This window comes from Triticum aestivum, chromosome 2B, assembly GCF_018294505.1.
Source record: "Triticum aestivum cultivar Chinese Spring chromosome 2B, IWGSC CS RefSeq v2.1, whole genome shotgun sequence".
In the NCBI taxonomy this organism is placed as follows: Eukaryota; Viridiplantae; Streptophyta; class Magnoliopsida; order Poales; family Poaceae; genus Triticum; species Triticum aestivum.
Genome location: NC_057798.1, coordinates 742,866,488 through 742,882,415, shown reverse-complemented (window position 1 = coordinate 742,882,415; position 15,928 = coordinate 742,866,488). Strand labels below are relative to the sequence as shown.

At 41.4% G+C, this 15,928-nt stretch overlaps 1 protein-coding gene and 7 non-coding genes across 12 annotated transcripts; all 8 read left to right on the top strand.

Moving 5' to 3' along the window:
• Nucleotides 1–7,658: 7,658 nt before the first annotated feature.
• On the top strand, nucleotides 7,659–15,070 carry LOC123047101 (eukaryotic translation initiation factor 3 subunit I). Of its 5 annotated transcripts, none has more exons than XR_006422780.1 (9): nucleotides 7,659–8,197; nucleotides 8,286–8,413; nucleotides 8,743–8,862; nucleotides 8,951–9,040; nucleotides 9,572–9,658; nucleotides 9,740–9,819; nucleotides 12,037–12,130; nucleotides 14,711–14,880; nucleotides 14,976–15,070. XR_006422780.1 is itself a non-coding variant. In XM_044470593.1 (8 exons), the coding sequence occupies exons 1-7, from the start codon at nucleotides 7,792–7,794 to the stop codon at nucleotides 12,110–12,112; spliced, it is 987 nt and encodes a 328-aa protein (XP_044326528.1). In that variant the 5' UTR covers nucleotides 7,659–7,791; the 3' UTR covers nucleotides 12,113–12,130; nucleotides 14,374–14,675. The 5 variants fall into 5 exon arrangements, 3 of the variants coding, with proteins under 3 accessions (XP_044326528.1, XP_044326529.1, XP_044326527.1); XR_006422781.1 differs by having other exon boundaries at nucleotides 14,684–14,880; XM_044470593.1 differs by lacking the exons at nucleotides 14,711–14,880; nucleotides 14,976–15,070 and adding an exon at nucleotides 14,374–14,675.
• LOC123047816 (small nucleolar RNA U54) lies at nucleotides 9,923–10,004 on the top strand. The gene has a single exon (XR_006423167.1). It is a non-coding gene; the product is annotated as a small nucleolar RNA U54 (small nucleolar RNA).
• Nucleotides 10,132–10,213, top strand: LOC123047817 (small nucleolar RNA U54). Its single transcript, XR_006423168.1, has one exon. It is a non-coding gene; the product is annotated as a small nucleolar RNA U54 (small nucleolar RNA).
• LOC123047815 (small nucleolar RNA U54) lies at nucleotides 10,736–10,815 on the top strand. The gene has a single exon (XR_006423166.1). It is a non-coding gene; the product is annotated as a small nucleolar RNA U54 (small nucleolar RNA).
• Nucleotides 11,018–11,097, top strand: LOC123047811 (small nucleolar RNA U54). The gene has a single exon (XR_006423162.1). It is a non-coding gene; the product is annotated as a small nucleolar RNA U54 (small nucleolar RNA).
• On the top strand, nucleotides 11,304–11,383 carry LOC123047812 (small nucleolar RNA U54). The gene has a single exon (XR_006423163.1). It is a non-coding gene; the product is annotated as a small nucleolar RNA U54 (small nucleolar RNA).
• LOC123047814 (small nucleolar RNA U54) lies at nucleotides 11,591–11,670 on the top strand. Its single transcript, XR_006423165.1, has one exon. It is a non-coding gene; the product is annotated as a small nucleolar RNA U54 (small nucleolar RNA).
• Nucleotides 11,781–11,861, top strand: LOC123047813 (small nucleolar RNA U54). The gene has a single exon (XR_006423164.1). It is a non-coding gene; the product is annotated as a small nucleolar RNA U54 (small nucleolar RNA).
• Nucleotides 15,071–15,928: the final 858 nt, after the last annotated feature.

Sequence of the window (15,928 nt, the reverse complement as noted above, 5' to 3'; positions counted from 1 at the left end):
TGACATCTGCAACCACAACAGGCACATCCTCACATATACCGAAAGGTATGGCAGTTGATTTGTCAGCCATTTGCAGAGATATTTCAGTAGGTGTCAACTTATTCAAGTCAAGTCTACGATTTAAAGAGAGAGGCATAACACTAACACTAGCTCCAAGATCACATAAAGCAGTTTTAACATAATTTCTTTTAATGGAGCATGGTATGGTTGGTACCCCTGGGTCTCCAAGTTTCTTTGGTATTCCACCCTTAAAAGTGTAATTAGCAAGCATGGTGGAAATTTCAGCTTCCGGTATCTTTGTTTTATTTGTAATGATATCCTTCATATACTTAGCATAGGGATTTAATTTAAGCATATCAGTTAAGCGCATACGTAAGAAGATAGGTCTAATCATTTCAGCAAAGCGCTCAAAATCCTCATCATCCTTTGTCTTGGATGGTTTAGGAGGAAAGGGCATGGGTTTCTGAACCCATGGTTCTCTTTCTCTATCGTGCTTCCTAGCAACAAAATCTCTCTTATCATAACGTTGATTCTTTGATTGTGGGTTATCAAGATCAACAGCAGGTTCAATCTCTACATCATTGTTTTTGCTAGGTTGAGCATCCACATGAACATTATCATTAACATTATCAGTAGGTTCATGTTCGTCACCTGATTGAGTTTCAACATCAGAAATAGAAATATCATTGGGATTCTCATGTGTGTCTACAGCAGGTTCACTAGAAGCATGCACAGTCCTATCATTTTTCTTTTTCTTCTTTTTAGAAGAACTAGGTGCCTCTAAATTATTTCTCTGAGAATCATGCTCGATTCTCTTAGGGTGGCCTTCAGGATACAAAGGTTCCTGAGTCATTCTACCAGTTCTAGTAGCCACTCTAACAACAAGGTCATGTTTATTATTTAATTCATCAAGCAAATCATTTTGAGCTTTAAGTACTTGCTCAGCTTGAGTAGCAACCATAGAAGCATATTTGCTAATGAGTTTAAGTTCACCTTTAACTCTAGCCATATAATCACTCAAGCGTCCTATCTCGAAAGCAATATTCTTTAATTCTCTACCAAGATAAGCATTAAAACTTTCTTGTCTAGCCATGAAGTCATCAAATTCATCTAAGCATGGGCTATGAAATTTAGTAGAGGGAATTTCAACCTTATTATATGTATAGAGAGAAATTACCTTTACTACCTGTGTCGGGTTATCAAGACAATGTGTTTCTTCGACAGGCGGTATATTAAGACCATGTATTTCTTCAATAGGTGGTAAATTCTTAACATCTTCAGCTTTTATACCTTTTCCTTTCATTAATTTCTTTGCCTCTTGCATGTCTTCAGGACTGAGAAATAGAACACCTCTCTTCTTCGGAGTGGGTTTAGGAATAGGCTCAGGGGTTGGCTCAATTGGTTCAGGAATTGCCTCAGGAATTGGCTCAGGAAGAGTCCAATTATTTTCATTAGTCAACATATTATTCAATAGTAATTCAGCTTCGTCGACTGTTCTTTGCCTAAAAACACAACCAACACAACTATCCAAGTAGTCCTTGGAAGCATCGGTTAGTCCATTATAAAAGATATCAAGTATTTCATATTTCTTAAGAGGATGATCGGGCAAAGCATTAAATAATCGTAGAAGCCTCCCCCAAGCTTGTGGGAGACTCTCTTCTTTGATTTGCACAAAATTATATATTTCCCGCAAGGCAGCTTGTTTCTTATGAGCAGGGAAATATTTAGCAGAGAAGTAATAAATCATATCCTGGGGACTATGCACACAACCAGGATCAAGAGAATTAAACCAAGTCTTAGCATCACCCTTTAATGAGAACAGAAATATCTTAAGGATATAATAATAGCGAGACTTCTCATCATTAGTAAACAGGGTGGCTATATCATTCAACTTGGTAAGATATGCCACAATAGTTTCAGATTCAAGGCCATAAAAAGGATCAGATTCAACTAAAGTAATAATTTCAAGATCAACAGATAATTCATAATCCTTATCAGTAACACAGATAGGTGAAGTAGCAAAAGCAGGGTGAGGTTTCATTCTAGCATTAAGAGATTGTTGCTTCCATTTATCTAATAACTTCTTAAGATCATATCTATCCTTGCAAGCAAAGATAGCTCTAGCAGCTTCCTCTTCCATAACATAACCCTCAGGAACAACAGGTAATTCATAATCAGGGGGAGAACTTTCATCATCACTATCATCAATAATAGCATCTTCAATAATTTCATTCTCTCTCACCCTAGCAAGTTGTTCATCAAGAAATTCACCTAATGGCAAAGTAGTATCACACACAGAAGTAGTTTCATCATTAACATGCGACATATCATAGTTCATAGCAGTAGCAGGTTTAGGTGTCGCAAGCTTACTCAAAACAGAAGGAGAATCTAGTGCAAAGCTAGATGGCAGTTCCTTACCTCCCCTCGTAGTTGAGGGAAAAATCTTGGTTCTTTCGTCTTTAAAGTTCCTTGTAGTGATCAAAAGATATAAATCCCAAGTGACTCAAAGAATAGAGCTATGCTCCCCGGCAACGGTGCCAGAAATTAGTCTTGATAACCCACAAGTGTAGGGGATCACAACAGCTTTCAAGGGTAGAGTATTCAACCCAAATTTATTGATTCGACACAAGAGGAGCCAAAGAATATTCTTAAGTATTAGCAGTTGAGTTGTCAATTCAACCACACCTGGATAACTTAGTATCTGTAGCAAAGTATTTAGTAGCAAAGTGGTATGATAGTAATGGTAACAGTGGCAAAAGTAAAGATAATAGTTTTGTAGGAATTGTAACAGTAGCAACGGAAAAGTAAATATGCGAAACACAATATCTGAAAAGCTCGTAGGCACTGGATCAGTGATGGATAATTATGTCGGGTGCGATTCCTCATGTAATATCTATAACAAAGGGTGACACGGAACTAGCTCCAGTTCATCAATATAATGTAGGCATGTATTCCGAATATAGTCATACGTGCTTATGGAGAAGAACTTGCATGACATCTTTTGTCCTACCCTCCCATGGCAGCGGGGTCCTAGCGGAAACTAGGGGATATTAAGGCCTCCTTTTAATAGAGAACCGGAACAAAGCATTAGCACATACTGAATACATGAACTCCTCAAACTATGGTCATCACCGAGAAGTATCCCGATTATTGTCACTTCGGGGTTGTCGGATCATAACACATAATAGGTGACTATAGACTTGCAAGATAGGATCAAGAACACACATATATTCATGAAAACATAATAGGTTCAGATCTGAAATCATGGCACTCGGGCCCTAGTGACAAGCATTAAGCATAGCAAAGTCATAGCAACATCAATCTCAGAACATAGTGGATACTAGGGATCAAACCCTAACAAAACTAACTTGATTACATGGTAAATCTTATCCAACCCATCACCGTCCAGCAAGCCTACGATGGAATTACTCACGCACGGCGGTGAGCATCATGAATTTGGTGATGGAGGATGGTTGATGATGACGACAACGACGAATCCCCCTCTCCGGAGCCCCGAACGGACTCCAAATCAGCCCTCCCGAGAGAGATTAGGGCTTGGTGGCGGCTCTGTATCGTAAAACGCGATGAAACTTTCTCTCTGATTTTTTTCCATGAAACGGAATATATGGAGTTGGAGTTGAGGTCGGTGGAGCGTCAGGGGGCCCACGAGACAGGGGGCGCGCCCCACCCTCGTGGACAGGGTGTGGGCCCCATGGTCTTGGTTCTTTTGCCAGTATTTTTTATATTTTCCAAAACTTGTCTCCGTGGGTTTCCAGGACATTCGGAGAACTTTTGTTTTCTACACATAAAACAACATCATGGCAGTTCTGCTGAAAACAGCGTCAGTCCGGGTTAGTTTCATTCAAATCATGCAAGTTAGAGTCCAAAACAAGGGCAAAAGTGTTTGGAAAAGTAGATACGTTGGACGTATCAGAGCCATCCAATGAGTCTTCTTTGAGAACAAGCTGATGCAGGCCATGCTCTCCCTAATGTTCAAGGGTAAAATGACCGACTTCCCAAAGAGCCGACCGACATCGATTTCTCTGCCGACATGCTCATACCCGAGATGAGTATTTACTTAAGTTTTCTCAGCTTATATCATTTGGAAATGTGAACTGACCTTGTTGTTGTAGTCGTATCATTCATGGGCCAATGTCGTCTCCGGCACCCCTGAACCTGAAGGTCACCACCTAAGTGGTTGGCTCCGAACTGAGGATCCCGCCAAAATCACATAAAGATTTTGGTATAGTAGAGACGCTAGCACCTAGATCACACAAAGCATTACATTCATAATCTGTACTTTACTATAATAGTAGGTTCCCATTCATCATACAATTTCCTAGGTATAGAAACCTCCAATTCTAGATTTTCTTCACGAGCTTTTATCATAGCTTCTACAACATGTTTAGTAAAAGCTTTAGTTTGTTCATAAGCATTACGTGAATTTATTATGGATTGCAACAAGGAGATATGCTCAATTAAAGAACAATGATAACCCACAAGTATAGGGGATCGCAATAGTTTTTAAGGGTAGAGTATTCAACCTAAATTTATTGATTCGACACAAGTGGAGCCAAAAAATATTTGTAAGTATTAGTAGTTGAGTTGTCGATTCAACCACACCTAGAGAACTAAATATCTGCAGCAGAGTGATCAGTAGCACAATAGTATGATAGTTTGATAGCAAAAGTAACGATAGCAATAGTAACAGTAGCAGTTTTATAGCAATTGTAACAGTAGCAAAAATAATAGTAACTTAGCATTATCAATATGTGAAAAGCTCATAGGCATTGGATCGGTGATTTCGTTGGATAATGTTCATCATATAGCAGTCATAGCTTAGGGCGACACAGAATTAGCTCCAATTCATCAATGTCATGTAGCCATGTATCTATAATATCTAAATAGTTCATCCCCACTATCATATTTCTCTTGACATGCAGCCTATCCACCTCAGCAGCCTTGCCACATCATCATTTTTTCTTAATTATTTTGATCATGCAGCTTGCCATGTCAGCGTTCTTTAAAAAAATATGTGTGATTGGACTCTCTAGAAACCGAAGAGGCCTCTTTGGTCTTTCGTAACCGAAGTGTACAAACCGATAAAAAGAAGCCCGACAGAAGCCCATCAGACATCTCTTCGCATCTCTTGGCCTTCAGAAAGAATTCTCTTCGCATCCCTTCCCTATATTATCACAGCAGCCAGGGCGGCGCGACGCCATCAACCACCGGGTGGTGACCCGCAACCAACAATAGATCAGGTGCAGGATCACCACTGCCTCCGGCCGGCCGACAAGGATTGAGCTCCATGGTTCCAGCCGCACCGGCCAAATCCACCGCCAAAGGGACGACCTCCACCACTGCTCCGCTACCCCGCATAGTCGACGCGCCCAACCTCGGCCATAGATAGAAAAGAAAGATCTTCGTCACGGACTTTTTCTTTGTTCTTTTTTTAGATTGGAGGAATTCCTCATATCCAAGGCAGCTCCCCACAAACACCGCACCCATATGACTATGCATTCCCAAGTGTGATGGTGGTATGGGATTCAGAGACCTTCACTCATTTAACTTGGCACTTCTTGCAAAACAATGTTGGAGAATGATTGTGAATCCTGAATCTTTTTGTGCTCGGATCCTGAAGGCAAAATATTTCCGAATACTGATCTATTACATGCTGGACCAAAAAATGGCTCCTCGTTCACTTGGCAGAGTATTCTGGCTGGCTTAAATACCTTCAAAAGAGGATACGTTTGGCGTATTGGATCAAGGGAGAATGTAAATATTTGGAGGGATCCTTGGATTCCTTCAAGTCCAGACAGGAGAGTTATAACACCTCGAGGCCATACAGTGATCTCAAGGGTGGTCGAACTAATTGACCCAATCACTACACAATGGGATGAGGTTCTGATTAGAGATATCTTTTATCCAGTGGACGCTACAAGGATTCTGCAGATACCACTAAACTTTCAGGACTTTGATGATTTCATCACGTGGCACCTCACAAAGCATGGAAGATTTTCGATTCGAAGTGCATATCATGAGCAATGGTCTCACAAGTACAGGAGCCAATCTCATGGAAATGTGACATCAACTAGCACCATTCAAGCTGTGATCTGGAAGCATCGTTGGGAATTACAAGTGCCACGAAAAATTCAAATCTTCTGCTGGCGTGCTCTTCGGGGTATCATCCCGTTAAACTCCATACTAGCTAATAGACATATACCCATCAGTGGGGCATGTCCAGTATGCCACAAGGGGCCTGAAGATATGCTACATATGTTGTTTCAATGTGATCTGGCGAGGAGTCTGTGGTCTGGTCTTGGTCTTCTTGACCACATCAATCATGCAATACAGATAGATAGATCAGGATCAACTACTTTGGAATTCATTCTCGTGGAACCAGATTCACCGCTGGAGATCATGCCAAATGTTAACCAAAAGGAAGCTATTGCAGCAGGATGCTGGTACTTATGGTGGCTGCGCCGACGCCATACACACCATGACTCATGCCCTCCTGCTTTTCGGTGGCCTATTTCGGTCTTAAGCTTGATTGGAAATTACAAGTAAACTTTACTACGAACGCAAGAGCAGCGAGATCATAAATGGAGGAAGCCGGAGGCAAGGTATATTAAGTTAAATGTAGACGCTTCTTTCCTTGCAAATGAGGATTCGAGTGCCACAACGACTGTCCTAAGGGATGAGAAAGGGAGATTTATTGCAGCTCAGTGCAAATTTATTCAGTTTGCAGCAGATGCCGTTACAACTGAGGCCATGGCAATGCGAGATGGCCTAAATTTGGCAAACACATTGGGATTTAACAGGGTTGAAGCGGAGTCTGATTCCTTGAGTGTGGTGAACTGTTGTCAAGGACAAGACTAGTGGTGGGATGCAGCGGCGGCGGTCTTTGTTGAATGCATCGACACGACAACTTCGAAAGGAAAGGTCATCTTTTCTCATTGTTTTCGTGAAGGAAACTCGGTAGCTCATGAGCTAGCTAAATTCAGCTTTTGTAATAAGTGTCAGACTAGTTGGACTGATGAACCACCTGGGTTCGTAGTTCCACATCTAGTGAACGATGTAACTCTTATTTGATCTTAATAAAGCTAGCCATGATGGCCTTTCCCAGAAAAAACACACAACCATGATGTGGCATGATATACGCATAGTCCTCCACCTCAATGTGACTTCTGCAAGCCATTGATATGGCCCGCATGTGGCCATACCACTGAGCATGAGATGCTGAGTCACTCGTGCTGGGAGGCCCCACGTCGAACAGTCGCACGTTGTCAACAATTTCTTTTTTTTTGCGAAAAGCCAACATGATTGGTTAATGCCAACATTTGGCAAATGGTTGGTTGGTTACCATTTTTTTTTGCCAAGCTTATAAAAGCTGCCAACTTTGGTAAGTCTTGGTATTTTCAAATTTTGCCAGACACAATTTAGCAGCAAAACCAATCGTGCTCTATATTTTGCATAAAAAAACAAAAACAAAATAACATTGTGATCGTGCTGGAGGAAATGTGCGTTTTTTTTTTTGAGGCAAGGAGGAAATGTGCGTATGGACGGACGTTGAACGAATATGTTTCAGCCCGTCGTTCATGTTGGGCCGAAACCCAGCCCAGCCTTCGTGCTTAATACAGCCGCCTGACGGTTAGGTTTTCCCACACACAAGCACCCCTTGTCCACGCGCAGCTAGGGTTTTGCTCCGCCGCAACCACACCCCCACACTTCCCTAGCCCTACACCTCCTGGCGGCGGCGGCGGCGGCGAGCAGCAAGCAGTCGGCGGCAAGATGAGGCCTGTTCTCATGAAGGGGCACGAGCGCCCGCTCACGTTCCTCAAGTACAACCGGGACGGCGACCTGCTCTTCTCCTGCGCCAAGGACCACACCCCCACCGTGTGGTACGCCTCCAACGGCGACCGCCTCGGCACCTACCGCGGCCACAACGGCGCCGTGTGGTCCTGCGACGTCTCCCGCCACTCCACGCGCCTCATCACGGGGAGCGCCGACCAGACCGCCAAGCTCTGGGACGTCCAGACGGGGAGGGAGCTCTTCACCTTCAGGTTCGACGCCCCCGCGCGCTCCGTCGACTTCGCCATCGGCGACCACCTGGCGGTCATCACCACCGACAGCTTCATGGGGAAGACGCCCACCGCGCAGGTCAAGCGCATCGCCGAGGACATACAAGACCGTACGGGTCCACCCACTCTCCTCCGCCTGCAAGTTTCTAGGTGTCTAGTTGTGACGTGAATGTGGATTTTGAGGTGTGTGTTGGTGGTTTGCAGAGACGGAGGAGTCGGCGCTCGTGATCTCCGGCATCACGGGGAGGATTAACAGGGCCGTGTGGGGACCCGGCAACCGGACCATCATCACCGCTGGCGAGGATGCCACCATCCGCATCTGGGACTCTGAGGTTAGCACCCCATGCTTGCACGTAGTCCTGTTGAGTCCTGCTGGCGATTGGTTCTAGCTTATTGGTATGATCTTATAACTATTGTTGCATGATTGTCGATGTAGTGGTTGTGGATAGACCACTCATATTTTTAAATAGTGTAAAATGTTACTTGAGCTCAGGGCTTTATATTTCATTCACACGGTACCTGAATTTTGTTGGTACATGCAAAGTTTATATGCCACTAGCTATCTTGTCATGCAATGTTTGTTGTTACATACCAGGTGTTGTTGCTTTCCCATTTTGTATGATGTTATTCATTTATGTTCTATTTTCTCTTGGGCCTGTAGACCGGAAAGCTGCTGAAGGAGTCAGACAAGGAGGCTGGACATCAGAAGGCAATTAGCTCACTCTCAAAATCCTTAGATTGGTCTCATTTCCTCACAGGTTCCTTGGATAAATCTGCTAAGGTGATACTTTTGGAATTGCTGCCCTGATAACCTGTACTTTATTTTTTCTTATTATATGGATTATTCTGACATATCTGTTATGTGGCAGCTATGGGATGCAAGAACACTGACCCTGATAAAGACATATGTCACAGAGCGACCGGTTAATGCTGTTGACATGTCTCCTATTCTTGATAATGTATGCTCCTCTATCTGTCGCCTTCCTTATCTGTCATTGTTCTTAAGTTGCTGCGAGCATTTCAATGTATGAGCTCTCTCAAAGCACAGGGGGCTGTGTCTTTAATTCCTGGTCTTTTCACAAGAAGCTAAAAGCATATATATCCGTGGGCAACCATGAAGTTGGGAGTGACTATGAATTTGTTTTAAAATGTGCTCTTCGCAGTCAGCCCTTTGGGTAATTATTGAATTGGATAAGATTACTGTGTATGTGCTCTGGTCTTGAGTGCCACATATTTTTGTCCTGCCCATCTATTTCCTACCCTTGATTTCTTGCTCTCTTTAATTAAGGCCAGGTTTGTCAAAGTGTGTGAACAATAATTCCTTTGCATATTTGTTATCTTAATTTGTCAGCTTCTGTGTTTAGTGCCCATCCCATGTGTGCATAGTGCTGAACTAAATTGGTACATTATAATGTTGTGTTTTTATTCTATGGAAACTCATTTGTATTTGTATTTTCTATCTAAACAACATATTTGTTTGCTGTTCATAGGTGGTTATCGGAGGTGGACAAGATGCGATGAATGTTACTATGACAGATCGCCGCGCGGGTAAATTCGAGGCCAAATTTTTCCACAAGGTGAGCTAGATTCCTTTGTATATCTTTATGTCTGCGTATATATTGTCAACATCTGTAACAGGATTTTGTTGTTAATTTCAGATTTTACAAGAAGAGATTGGTGGTGTTAAAGGGCATTTTGGACCAATCAATGCATTGGCATTTAATCCTGATGGGAAGAGGTTAGTTCATAGTAACATTATATTTTGATATCTTATATTCGTATTTTGCCTCTGCACTTGGGTTTGTGATATGCCTCTGTTTCACACTTATAGTATGCTAATTTGCTCAATGATTAAGCCATGTAGATTCATGGCGATATACGCTATTCTGAATCTTTAGGATGTCATCAAACGTTATGAGAGCAGATCTTGATTTTGAATTTTATGTGTTAAGTAACCCTTTTTACCATTTCATGTTGATTTCTTATATTTACATTTTGCCTCTGCACCTTGGGTTTGCAATATGCCTCTGTTTCACTTTGTATGCTGATCTTCTCAATGATTAAGCCATGTAGATTCATGGCGATATACGCTATTCTGAGTCTTTAGGATGTCATCAAACGTTATGAGAGCAGATCTTGATATTGTTTTCTAGTTCATATTTATTTATCTCCCGTGGGTCAAGTATTGTGAAGTAATCCTCAACCACCATTTTTTCGTCTTCCTCCTTAAGTCTTAACTCATCCTCTGTATCTTGAATTCTACATGGGCATTGAGTTTTGGCTTATCTGTTGCACATTGTTCATCTTTGTTATCTGTTTGTGACATATTTTGTTTCCTTTGTGTTCTAATGCCCTTGCTTCCTACTACCTCTGTCCGGTTTTATTAGCCTCCATCGTATTTTGGGCCAAACTTTGACCACATATTTGACTAGTAAACTGTTAATGCATGTCATAAAAAATTATATTGTTGAATACGTATTTGCATGTAGTTTTAATGATATTATTTTTACTACATGTAACTTATATTTTATTAGTTAAAGTTATGGTCAAAATATGACACAAAATACGAGGAGGTCTAGTAAAAGCCAACGGAGGCAGTACCTTTTATCTTGTTGAATAGCTGGCTTTTCTGTTACAATTTTTTCTCAACATGTAGCTCAATGATTACAGCCAATTACATTGGCAATATACGCTATACTGACCATATTTTGATGAAAAGTTGTATATGAGGGCTACATGAATTAATCCTGATTCACCATTAGTCTTTAATCTCGAGTCTTAATCAATGCTCTCTTATCTTGGTGCCTTTTTTATAACACATTACTTATCATTTCCATCTGTTTGAGCACATGTCGTCTCCTTTATGTTTTGGTGCCTTTTCTTCACACCTTCTATCTTGTTGAATCGCTCTCTTTTGTCATGTTAAGTAATAATGTTGCTCAGTGATTATAGCCAATTACATTGGCAATATACGCTATGCTGATCATATTTTGATGAAAAGTTGTATATGAGAGCTACATGAATTAATCCTGATTCACCATTATATTGTCTTTAATCTCGGGTCTTAACCAATGCTCTCTTATCTTGGTGCCTTTTCTGTAACGCATTACTTATCATTTCTATCTGTTTGAGCACATGTTGTCTCCTTTGTGTTTTGGTGCCTTTTCTTCACACCTTCTATCTTGTTGAATCTCTCTCTTTTGTCATTTTTAGTAATAATGTTGCTCAGTGATTATAGCCAATTACATTGGCAATATACGCTATGCTGACCATATTTTGATGAGAAGTTGTATATGAGAGCTACATGAATTAATCCCGATTCACCATTGTAGTGTCTTTAATCTTGAGTCTTAACCAATGCTCTCTTATCTTGGTGCCTTTTCTGTAACACATTACTTATCATTTCCATCTGTTTGAGCACATGTTGTCTCCTTTGTGTTTTGGTGCCTTTTCTTCACACCTTTCTATCTTGTTGAATCGCTCTCTTTTGTCATGTTTAGTAATAATGTTGCTCAGTGATTATAGCCAATTACATTGGCAATATACGCTATGCTGACCTTGTTTTGATGAAAAGTTGGATATGAGAGCTATATGGTCCCCAGAATTTATTTTTTCAGATCTAACCTGCAATTGCTTGATTATGCTTTCTTGCACATTCTGTTTTATTGTACGTGCTGATTTTCATGTAGATGGTAAGGTAGCTCAGTGATTTTGGCCAAATAAACTTTGGTCATATACGCTATTCTGAATATGTTGTTGTAAAATAAGTTTATGAGAGCTACTAAATCCTTCCTTTTTTGATACTGTTATATTTCTTTTGTGATTTATGTTTATCCAAATGCTTTCAAGAAATAGGATTTTCACCTCCCTGTGTGTGCTTCAGTTCTTTATTTGTCATGTATTTTTACGAATTCCAGTATTAACGCCCCGTGTTTTTCCATGTAAATGTCCATAGCTTTTCGAGTGGTGGCGAGGATGGATATGTGAGGCTACACCATTTTGATCCCGAGTATTTCAACATCAAGATGTAAGCCTGTGAATTTCTGAAGGTAAGACTCGTATCCCTTATACAGACACATAACTGCAACTTCATACATTGTTGTTACTTGATGCTCTTGTTCTCGAGCGATCTCAGTGTATCGTCTTCTATGTTGTTATGAAATGTCTTGTGCTTCAGGCTTCTGCTTACATGGTCATTTCGGGGCTGCTGTTTGGTTGGTGTCCAGGCCAGGGTAGGAATCAAACAAGTTTATACTAGGCTTCATTTAGGCACCATTGTTTTTCAGGCACGGTGCATCATTTTTTCGACCTTGTTTCAGGCTGCAGTTGAGAGACCTCCCATGTTCTAACTTTTCTTTTTCTGAATCGGATGTATATAGACATGTTTCAGTGTGTTTGTTCACCATATTGAAGTATCCAGAACATCTTATATTAGTAAACAAGGGGTACAATTAGCAATGGAGATGCTTAAATTGGTGACGTCGTGTTGCTTTCCTTGTCAGTGTTTATTTGAAACATTCTGCTTACCCGCCAAGAATTATGCGAAGCTCGGCGTCTTAGATTGACACGATTGGATTACCAGTTCACATAAATGCTATATCTTGCTGCATACTGCTACTAAGTAATAAAATGATTTGAGTCTTAACATTACTAGCAGGGTATAAGCGTGGCGCACGCCCTGACTGTTATCAAGTTAGATGCATTCTAACCTCCTGAGACGTTCATTTGCCGGTGCTATGTTGGACACCCATCTGACTAACTTGAGGCATTGTGACTAGTTTGGTCCTTAGTCGCCTCGTTGTTTTAGTTGAATTCGCAACAATGTCTGCGTAAGCTTTGTCAAGAAATAGCGCCAATCCTCCCCAACATCGATGCTGTCACCGCTGCTTGAATTTGCGGATATAGCTGCATGCTAGCTATTCCCGCCACCTTTCTCGGCTCCATGGAATCCTCTCCCAAGCAGCGCCTCGTCCCCGAGCGTGCTTCCTTGCCTCGTCGAGCATGATCATGTGCTTAGGGTGAGCTCGTTGTCCTCGCTCCTCTCTTCTTCCAGCCCTGCGAGCCCTCTGCTACTCCTTGTTTGCTGTCGTTCTCAGCTTCCCAGCCACCCTGCTCGAGCTCCCCCTGGCATGCACTTGTGGGCAACACCTGGCATCACTTGAGGTGTGGGAGAAGGAGGAGGCAGTGCGGGTGTTGCGGGTGGCTGTGCTGTGCACGAGCCGCACACCGTCCATGCGACCATCGATCCAGTTTGTGGTGTTGATGTTCCGAAAAACTCGACCAGCAAGGATGTGAGCCTATCCACGGCCTTCGTTAGCTCATGCTTCTCGGACGGCACGTCAGCCGTGGATTCAGCGTCGTCCAACAACCCATCCAACTGCGCCAGCGGCAATGGCATGAAATGGACGCAAGGCAAAAAAAAATTAGCAGCACAGGCGGGAGCATCGTGAATTCTTCATCATTGCTGGTGCGCTTGACCAACGCACACAAGGTGCTTGTCAAAATTCCGCTGTCATATGAGAGAAAGGTGCTTGTCAAAATTAGCAGCACACGTCAGTGATTTTTCTCCACATTTCTAGTTTTGGACCAAATGTCTCCGGTTTTTAAACATGGGGGACTAAATGTCAACCAGAAAAAGATGAGGGGCCGGATGTCAAATTTTTGTAAACTTGAGGGGACCAAAAACATGCTTTTCTCAAATAAAAACTCTACATGCATAAGTTTGTAACTAGAAAAAAAAGCAATCCATGCATAAACGCAAATTGGAGAGGATGCGTTTATTATTAGCATGAGTGCTACATCTCACAAAGTAGGAAATACACATCGCCACTTTCCTAATAGGACTACTAAACGAGTGCGGCTAATCTGCACCCGGGCTCATCTGCACCCACGCTTAGAAAAAAATTCAAAAAAAATACTAAAAAAATTCAAAAAATTCCAATTTTTTTTGTGGTGGTAGATAATTTGACGCGTGAGGTGCGCCCCAAAATTTAACTCATTTGGACATCTGAGCAGCTCTCGGCAAAAAAGACAAATCGGGTCAAAACAGTGCGTGAACAGTATACATTTTTACAGACCCTGATTTTGTCTTTTTTGCCGAGAGCTGCTCAGATGCTCAAATGAGTTGAATTTTGGGGCGCACCTCACGCGTCAAATTATCTACCACCACAAAAAAATTTGGAATTTTTTGAATTTTTCTAGTATTTTTTTTGAATTTTTTACTGAGAGGGAGCAGATGAGCCCGGGCACCGTTTTGAGTTTTACCTACTAAACGCATTACATTCATTTGTAGCTTATGCCAATCTTGGGTGGCCTCCTGCGGGACTAGTGCGTGTGATGAAGTGGTCTAGAGCTTTTGCAAATTGTTGCTTGCGATCTTATGGTGGGTTAGCATCTATGTATGAGATTATTGGATCTGCAATTTGTGGACGTTGAGGATGGATATGTAATGGTATGACATTGGAAAAATTATCACATATCTTTAGCAGGATCTTAGTTTGTCTTGTGCACTCATTTTGCTATCTGCTAACGGGCCATGTTGAACTGCCATTAATTGTTGTGTGTGTGTGCGCGCGCGCCTCTTCTCTTGTGTTGAAAACCAGCTTCTCTATGTGACTTCGTGGTGCCAGTGAATTTGAGGCAGGTTTAAAAAGGCCACGTGATTCTACAGAGTCAACCAAGTTAATATCAGAGGCAGCGGTTGCCGTTAGGTGTCATGCACATATCCTTCCAATATGGATTCAGTACAAGAATGACAAAGACGAAACCCAGTTCAACACCTTTCTCGATCATTTTATCTGTAAGTATGATTATGTATAGAAACTAGTAATATCGTCTTGCTCTGTCCCATACTTTCTAGGTTGCTGATAATGAGACTCCCATAATTTTTAACAGATGAGGTTCAATATGGATAGCCAAGATGATGCAACCAGACAAGCTTACACCCATGTTGTCAAGTCTGCTCTGCAACAATATCAGTATAACTTGAGGAAAACTCACTTTGAAGGCAAGGCTAACAGTGAGCTTGCCCAAACGTCTCCAGTGGAAAATATATCGGATGAAGACTAGAGAAGCCTCGTTAAACATTGGTCTGATCCAAAGTATCAAGTACGTTATATATATATATATATATATATATATATATATATATATATATATATGAGCAGATCACATGTTGAACTCCTATTTATGCAAGCTTCCCGCCCGGCTTGGTGTGTTGTTGAGATTTTGTGTGTGGTGGAGAAAGGCTAATATGTTGCCCCTTTTGTTCTTTGATTATTTATTATTCCGCGCCTTCATGAACCAGTGGTGCATGTTTGTTGTTGTATGTGTCAAGTCTTGTATACATGTGTCATTGAGTCTTAGTATATGTCGCAACGTGTCTGTGACTATTGATACTGATTGTTGATTGCCATTGTTGAAATATGGAATCATGTTTTTCTCATTGGAAATATGGATAGGCTACATGGCTGGTGTATGCAATTATGGATGGTGATGAAGATGAAGGTTGGCCAATTTTATGAAAGAGTCAAATAGTGACCCATAAGACTATCTCACATATTTAATTTATTCAAACTTCAATACTTCTACACCACCATATATTCGGTCAAACTTTAGTAATTGAGGATCACAATGGGTTCAAATCGATTTTTTTCACACCCTAGGCTGTATCTTCTTTGTATTAGCAGTGCAACACATCAAGTTTTTATGTGTCATATGAAATTGAACCTGAACCTGAATTCCTTTCATATAGAAATGAAACGTAGCATAATGGAGAGATAAAAAAAAATAAACATGACTCCATGGCATTCTGCGATTTCTTTTTCTTTTTGAGGAAATGGGTCCAG

What these genes read in the sequence shown, in the direction of transcription:
- LOC123047101 (XM_044470593.1), top strand. Translation starts at nt 7,792, where the DNA reads ATGAGGCCTGTTCTCATGAAGGGGCACGAGCGCCCGCTCACGTTCCTC. An exon ending in TCCGCATCTGGGACTCTGAG is followed by an intron (nt 8,414 to 8,742) that starts GTTAGCACCCCA and finishes TTGGGCCTGTAG; the next exon opens with ACCGGAAAGCTGCTGAAGGA. An exon ending in CCTTGGATAAATCTGCTAAG is followed by an intron (nt 8,863 to 8,950) that starts GTGATACTTTTG and finishes GTTATGTGGCAG; the next exon opens with CTATGGGATGCAAGAACACT.